Source organism: Fragaria vesca, linkage group LG5, assembly GCF_000184155.1.
Source record: "Fragaria vesca subsp. vesca linkage group LG5, FraVesHawaii_1.0, whole genome shotgun sequence".
Taxonomy (NCBI): domain Eukaryota; kingdom Viridiplantae; phylum Streptophyta; class Magnoliopsida; order Rosales; family Rosaceae; genus Fragaria; species Fragaria vesca.
The window spans coordinates 27,585,746-27,593,981 of NC_020495.1; the positions used below are offsets into that span (position 1 = coordinate 27,585,746).

Consider the following 8,236-nt stretch of genomic DNA (forward strand, 5'->3'; position numbering starts at 1 on the left):
TGGATCTCTTTGTTTCAACATAAATGAAGAAAAAAAAATGTAGTAGGTAAATCTGCAGGCCCGCTCACCTGCGGGACTGAATTTGAGGGACAAAACAGGACATTTCATTTGTAGCCATTAGATCTAAATGAGAGAAATCTGAGGGGTGAAACAAACTTTACACACTTTTTTTTGGATCCACCCCATCCCTTACCCCTCCAGTCCTCCACTCCATCAGTTTTTGCACTCCGCCTCTTCCTTTCTCATTTTCTCTTCCTCTCCCTCTCTTTGTTCTTTTGGGTTTTCTTTGAGAAGTACGAGATGTCACTGGCGACGGGTCGAAGGTGCCGAAGGAGGTGATCGAGTGGATCAGGTAGAAGAACAAAGAGAGGGGGAGAGGAAGAGAAAATGAGAAAGGAAGAGGCGGAGTGCAAAAACTGAAGGAGTGGAGGACTAGAGGGGGTAAGGGATTGGGTGGATCTAAAAAAAAGTTTGTAAAGTTTGTTTCACCCCTCAGATTTCTCTCATTTAAATCAAATGGCTACAAATGAAGTGTCCCGTTTTGTCCTTCAAATTCAGTCTCGCAGGTGAGCGGGCCTGGGTAAATCTGATATACATAGATATATTGTATCGTACTATGCTTGGATTAGCCAAACAATAGTCTGGAACTCTTTGAAACAGAACACAGTACACGGTTAAACTCGTAAGATAACATCATTACATCAGCTTATTCGTTTCCAAGATCTTTAGTCACTCGTCTCAATGATCAAGGAACAAGGCAGACACAATCTTACAAACACAATAACCAAATACGAAGTTGGAAGAAGACACAATCATACAAGCCCAAGAAGGCAAGAACCAAATAAGAAGTAATGTATTGCATAAAAGTTTAAATGTCAGCTTTCTTGCCAAACATCGAAGGTCCATAAGTCCATCTGCAAATCTCATAAAGGAGGGGGAATAAGAAAAATGCAAATGACACGACCGGAACAGTTGCAAGCACAATGCCTGTGATTATCATCGTTGCTTCTCCATCAAACATAATGGTAAGGGCACAAGCAAATGTGATCATCATAGTCGCAATAGAGATGAAAAGAGTTGAAAGACCGATCGTCATTTTTGTGGGTAAGGACCAAAGGAAATCGTCTTCTGCATAAGTTGATGTGAGAAGTCCCAAGAACGTAATCACTGAAGCCGCAGAGGAAATGAGTGATATTGTATCTGAGAGTATATAAATCCTAAACAACTTGTTATGCAGAAACAATGGAAGACCGGTGTCGCCATTAGTCCCACCGGGAACTGTGAATGCTGCGGCGAACATCATAGTAACAATAAGAGCACCAACGGTTGTACAAGAAGCTGCAACCCCTTTGGTGGATATTTCTGCTTCATCCTTCAATTTCTTGTGATTCCTGATGAATAGTTCTCGTGCTGTCAAGTTTGAAGTATTGACGTATTCATGCATTTCACTAGGTAACATACTCTCCACCTCCTGCGTTTCATTAAGTAGATACTAAAAATCGAATTATTCTAAATAAAACTAAAAGTAATAATCGAAAAATTCTAACCTTGAACCACTGTAGTTCTCGTTGCATTTGCAAACTTGCATCCTGAACATGCTTCGGATGTTTAGCAGATGATATGTGTGCAGCACTATGTAGCATATTAGTCAGAAACTTTGCGACATTATGAGTAATGTCGTCCCTTTTTTCTGGCTTGAGCTCATATATAAGATTATAAACCTTTTCTTGCCGACATTCAATGGCATATTGAAATATACTCTTCTTTTTGTCATCAAAGATGTCCACGACTGCCCGGTTTGCTTCAAACATTTGCTTAACAAATTCAACATGCCCTTGTGCAATAGCTTTGAACAGTGAAGTTCTCACAACGTTCAGTTCTGCCGGTGTTAATTAGTTTATCCAAATCTTTTATTACTGTTACCATGCAGCTTAGGAATTTCTCAAATCGGAGATGATTTAGTTTCATTTTATACAAATCTTTGATTCCTAGGTTGAACAAACAAACAATAATAAGTTTTTGTTAAAGAAATTATATTTAAAGTATAAAGAAAATAAACGAACAATGTGGATTGAGTAGCATACCCAAATGTTGCGAGGCGCCCCTAATAGCTTCTCTGAATACATTCGTAACTGCATTGCAGATTTCAACTGTTAGCCCAGAAGTAAGGAGGGCGTGTATGGATAGAAATAGGTTAAGGGTTGTTCAATTCCTTTCCAATAAGTTCAGTACGTATTGATAGTTCATAGGTGCATATTGTTGTGTTCTACTATACTTCCGAAAGAGCTACATACCAAAGCAAAATAGAGTCCTCTGATGACCTTGATCAGCTCTTGATCTTTTGTCTGGAGATGGTTCGTCCTCTGATTCTGAAACAGTGATATGGCTCTCTGGAATACTAAACTCAATAGGTCGTATACATATAACTATCAAAAGAAAGAAAACATACTGTTAACTTTCAAGTTTTATGGAAAATTATTCAATATGAACACATTTGTAGTAGTACTAACCCTTGTAGATTAATTGTTGCCACAATGTCAGTCGCGTGCCGCTACGATATGCACTATGGATACCAGCCAACACAAGCATAGGCTGCTGTCCAAATCCGTTGTCAGCCATGGCCAACCATGGATTTCGTTGTAGCACTTTCAATGCAATATCTGAAGTAGAGACGTCGTACATTGAGTTATAGCTAAGTAATAAGATTTAATATAATTGAAAAGTCATAAGATCGTTCTCTGGTTGAGGCTACAAATCTTATGATTGAGGTCAACAGTCAATATCCTTAACCATAATATTTGAAGGAGAGTAAAATTTACACTTACTATTTTATAATCCACACTCACACAATTCAACTTTCTTGTTTTAGTTAAAACATTTGTTACTAAAGATGTGTGAATTATAAAATAAAGAGCCCAAATTTCACTTTCCTATCTAGAACATTTAGTGGATCTTACCAAGTCCTTTGGGGCGCCAAATACACGCATTAATAAGTTGAGCGCCTGGTCTTCCATTGTCACTGAGTAGAGCCTCATCTGGAGTGAGAGAAAAGAGAAAACGAGCCATTTCCCATTTGTTTCGACTACAAGCTCTCACAACTGGAATGTAATTGCCGGGCCGACTACTGATCTTGAGTATTTCCCCGTTCTTTTTAACCATGGCTTTTGCTATTTGAATCCAGTGTACTTTTGCACACGCTGCAACTATAGCAACATCTAAGGCTGTACGCTTATTCCCGTCTTTCATTTCCAAATCTTCTTCTCTCATTGTCGGTAACAACTCTTTCACTTTATCCACTTCTCCGTTCATGGCGGCTACGTGAAGAGCACTGGTGTCTGGAATTGTACCACATAAACATCACAAATACATCATTATGTAGTATAAAGAAAAGTTTTTGAAGTAAATAATCTTGTGATTCCTAACAATGTTAAACACGTCAATTAAGAATATGGCTCTCTCCCTCTCTTCTTCTCTACCAAACCCTAGCAGTCATGACTTGGGTCTCTATCAATGGTGCCAATCACTATCACTATGCAGATCATCACCCTCTGCCTCTCGCTGCCTCCGTGCAGCAATCTAACCATGGCCATCACCAAGCAGATTATTCTCCGGTGTCTCTCATCTTTTCACAGCAGGTATACCTTGGCGAATGTCTAAAGGAAGGCTTCCCCTTTCTCTAGCAAAGGTATTCATGGTGTTTTCTTATCTGGGTTCACTCTTAGATCTGAAACCAATGCAACATTAGGTTGGATTGGTGTTGTTGGTATGAAGCCATGACGTGTGAAAGCAACACATGGAACTTTGGAAGGTAGCGATGATGCTTGGGTCAATGACGGCAATGACGACGGAGTAGGCAACGGCATTGGCGGCGACAGCTTCGTTGTTACAGTCAGTGGTGACGGTGACGGCGACAGCTATGGTACTGACATCAATTCTGTTAGGGTTTTCCTGGGCCTCAGCAGATTGAGTTTGGTCATAATGGGTGTTTTTTTTTAGAATTAAATTCAATTTACCCCCTTGTGGTTTGGGGGTGACTTCATGTTAGTCCCTACACTTTTATTTTCATCAGTTTACCCCTTGAACTCTTCAATTTCTGTCTGCCGTGCCCAAATTCTCATATTCCGTTTGAATTGACCTTTAATTATCAGTAGTTAAGGTCCGATTTGGATATATAAGGTCCGATTTGCCCAAATTCTAGATACTGGCCTCACAGTTAAGGTTAAAATTATCAGCAGTTAACGTCCGATTTGGACAGAATATAGGACATTTGGTCACGCTTGAGGAAAATTCAAAAGTTTGAGGGGTAAACTGATGAAATTGAAAGTATAGGGATTAACATGAAGTTACTCCCAAACTTCATGGGGTAAATTGAATTTAATTCTTTTTTTATTATTATTATTTATTTATTTTTTTTATTTTTTAAGTTTTGTTATTTCAAACATTAGCATATTCTTCTATGCTATGATCAATGGAAAATAAAAGTAGGCGCACTACTGAATAAGTGAGTGAATACGATTAAAAGGTAGTATATCTTATGTATTAGGTGAGGTTTGTCTCACAACTACTTATCTACATGTAGATGATAGCGGTAGAGTATGTAAATATGTAATGCATGGCTACTACTTCATGATATATATATACATGTCAGATATGGAGCGGACGTCCGCACTGGGCTTAAAGTGTAGAAGTCCCTCCGTTCGCCACCATCCGGCACCGGCGACGGCGCACCTCCACCCGAGCGGACACCAAAAGCGTCCCCGACCACTTTCCCTTCTTGGCGAGATCGATTTGAAGGTCTGGGCAGCAACCTCCACCCAAAACTTCAGACAAAATCGATCTTGCCGGAAAACTGAAATTCGGCAGACTCGCTGGGAAGAGAAAGTGGTCGGGGACGCCTCTGGTGTCCGCTCAGGTGGAGGGGCACCGTCGTCAGAGCCAGACGGTGAAGAACGGAGGGACTGTGTGGACGTCCGCTTCATATCGGCTTCATATCGTTTTCGTGTGTGTGTGTATATATATATATACAAGCTTTCTCTACTACACACATCCATATTTATTCTTACGGTGCGGATATCCACTTTAGACTCACTTTTCAATCGAACTTTCATATCTCCACCGTCTAGTCTTTAGATACTAATGTATAGATCATCTCTACAAAATTTCAACCAATTTGGTTATTATTAAGGCACTCAAAACTACGTTTTTCTGTTATAAATGTAAACGGTTTAAGTTCGACAGAATTAAGTTCATCCATTGGTTTAATCGAGTTTGAGTGCCTTAATGATAACCAAATTGGCTGAAATTTTGCATATATGATCTATATATTAATATCTAATTACTAGACGGTGGAGATGTGAAAATTCTATTGAAAAATAGAGTATAAAGTGGAAATCCGCACCGTAAGAATAAATGCGGACGTGTGTAGCAGAGAAAGCCTATATATATATATATGGTCCTTTCATTGAGGGATCCATATTTTTTACCACTTTTAGGGATATGCCCACTTTTAGGGCCCTTCCACTTTTAGTGTTATAGACATTGTACGGTTGAGATATGGAAATGTTTCCTGAAAATAGGTGAAATAAGGAGGTCTACACTTTAATTTCAAATGCTCCCTGAAAATGGGAGAAATAAGAAGGTCTACACTTTAATTTCAAAGCGAGACACCGCTCTGGAAGGGAGCTGTATATATTTATATTATATAATATATATATATATATGGAGCGGATCGGTGGCATCTGATAGGAGCATAAAATATGACGATTTTATAGTTTAATCTTTGCATTTAACTTAGCTATTTTCCTTTAAAAAGATCATTTTAACTTTGTTATCTTCTTAGGTACTTCGTGGAGCAAGATAATGCAAATATGTGTTCAAGTGATGCAAGCAAGGCTTCCAATACGAAGTAGAGATGTCAATGATGGAATTTGATCGCTCACATGGTCAAAAATATCAAGGAAAGGCGATGGAACCACTTCACCAAAACAGAAGTTGTAAACACAAAAAGCTGAAAACTGGTTTCTGCTTATTTTCTCCGGTTTTCAAGGCTTATTTCCATGAGGTTCTGAAAATGGTTTCACCAAGATTACTGCCTAGATTTGTAGAAGAGCGTTTGTAGATCAATTTGGACTCAAGAATCATCCAAATCGGTGATGGCATCTTGGGTTTATGAAGCGTCGAAGTTTGACAGAAAATCAGCAGTTCCGGCAAAGCTGTGCAGCAGTCAAGTTTGAGGCAGTGTTTGGGCTGGATTCTGAGACGCTTTCTTGGGGGTTTTTGCACGATTTTGAAGAGTGTCATCATTAATATAATTTTCCCAAAATCCAAGTCCAGATTATATGTGGAAGACATTCAGAAGATAGCCCAAACATTGATCCTACTCAAAGAAAGAAACATAGTCTAAAAATGAAGCTTTGAAGACTCAGACACTACTTAAAGCAAAACCCTAAAACCAGAATGACTCTAAGCTGTCATACTACAAGAGAGCCTTCACGTTGCTGCATCGCACAAGAATCCATCAAGGGAAAGTCGCCAAGATCATCGTCATTCACTACCAGAAGAAAGGCTTTAGTTGACGAAAATAAAAAAACCAGGCCGACGAATTATTTTTTCGTCAGGTAAAGTCAACTTTAGCCGACAAAATTTTCCTTCATCGGCTAATTTAAATTTTCGTCGGCTTTGGTCAACTTTAGACGACGAAATTTTAATTTCGTCGTCTGAATAATTTTTTTCATTGGCTATAGTCTGTGAACTTTAGCCGACGAAATTTTTAAAAGTTTAGCCGACGAAAAATATAATTTCGTCGGCTAAAGTGCCTTATATTTGCAGATCTAGACAACAACTCATCTGGAAAAAAAAACTATACGTAGAACCTTCAAACGCAAAAAAGTCGTGAAATAAGATATGACCAGAATTGTGAAATACGACTACGGTTGAAAAATCACTGTATTCCGGTAAAGTCTCGGTGTCGATAGTTACGGTCAATGCAATTTACCCTTATTATTCACTATGCTGCAGATTTGGCGTTTGGTGTCCGATTGACTATTGTGATACCTTTCCGGAAGCGTAACGGCCCTACGAGTTAAACTCATCACTTTGCCATGACATCTGGGCCTTTTTGGCCATCCGAGTCCGTTTAGGGCTTCAAAATGCAGTTTTCTTATTTTCGATTAGAGTTGACCGTTTCGATCGAGCCCTTAACGTTGTCGAATCCAATTGAATTTTTTACCATAGACATCTTTCGTCATAATGATTATATCTAACGGTCGAATTTTGGTTTGTAAATTTTAGTCATCGGAATCACAACGTGTCTACTATTTACCGTTATTATTCCCTATGGGGAGCCCTATCGTCGGAAGGTAAATGTCTAAAAAAATTTATATGGGCAGTTGCGTCTCATCTACGTGAGAGTTTTTTGTATGGAAGGTTTGACCAAACTACGTAATATAGAGGGATATATGAGCGTTTTCGTGTGATAAGTGACGATGGATTAGGGTTGACCGTTTCGATCGAGCCCTTAACGTTGTCGGATCCAATTGAATTTTTTACCATAGATATATTTCGCCATAATGATCATATCTGACGGTCGAATTTTGGTTTGTGAATTTTAGTCATCGGAATCACAACGTGTCTACTAATGTTGTATAACTTTCTTAATAGGTTATACAACTTTGTGAACCAACTCTGCATAGGAAGTAAAATTATCAAAAATCTCGTGAAATAAGATGTGTTCATAATGGTGAAATGCGGCTATGATTAAAAAATTACGTAAATCGGGTAACGTCTCGGTGCCGATAGTAGTGGTCAACCTTATTTACCGTTATTATTCCCTATGGGGAGCCTTATCGTCGGAAGGTAAATGTCTCAAAATTTTTATATAGGCGGTTGCGTCTTATCTACGTGAAAGTTTTTCGTGTAGAAGGTTTGACCAAACTACGTAATATAGAGGGAGATATGAGCGTTTTCGTGAATTTATAGACTTTAACCGACGAGATATTAAAAAAGTCGTCGGCTAAGGTCAAAATTTTTTTTGGCGGTGAACCAAATTTGGAGGAAAATTTTCAAAGGACTTTAGCCGACGAAAATATATGAAAAGTCGTCGGCTAAAGTCGAAAAATTTTCAACCAAAATTTTTGGCGGTCAACCAAAATTTTTAAAATAGTTTAGCCGACGAAAATAAAAAATTTCGTCGGGTAAAGTTCTTTATATAGGAGTTTTACCGGAGGTGGATGGTAAG

At 38.7% G+C, this 8,236-nt stretch overlaps 1 protein-coding gene across 1 annotated transcript in view; it reads right to left on the reverse strand.

The window, feature by feature from the left end:
- Positions 1-868: 868 nt before the first annotated feature.
- LOC101300455 overlaps positions 869-8,236 on the reverse strand; it is a 9,843-nt gene continuing 2,475 nt past the window's right edge. Inside the window, exons 2-6 of the mRNA XM_004301877.1 lie at positions 2,958-3,335; positions 2,511-2,660; positions 2,295-2,426; positions 1,548-1,846; positions 869-1,471 (exon numbers count right to left, since the gene is read on the reverse strand). Coding sequence (XP_004301925.1) covers positions 869-1,471; positions 1,548-1,846; positions 2,295-2,426; positions 2,511-2,660; positions 2,958-3,335 — 1,562 coding nt within the window. The remainder of the gene's footprint in view (positions 1,472-1,547; positions 1,847-2,294; positions 2,427-2,510; positions 2,661-2,957; positions 3,336-8,236) is intronic.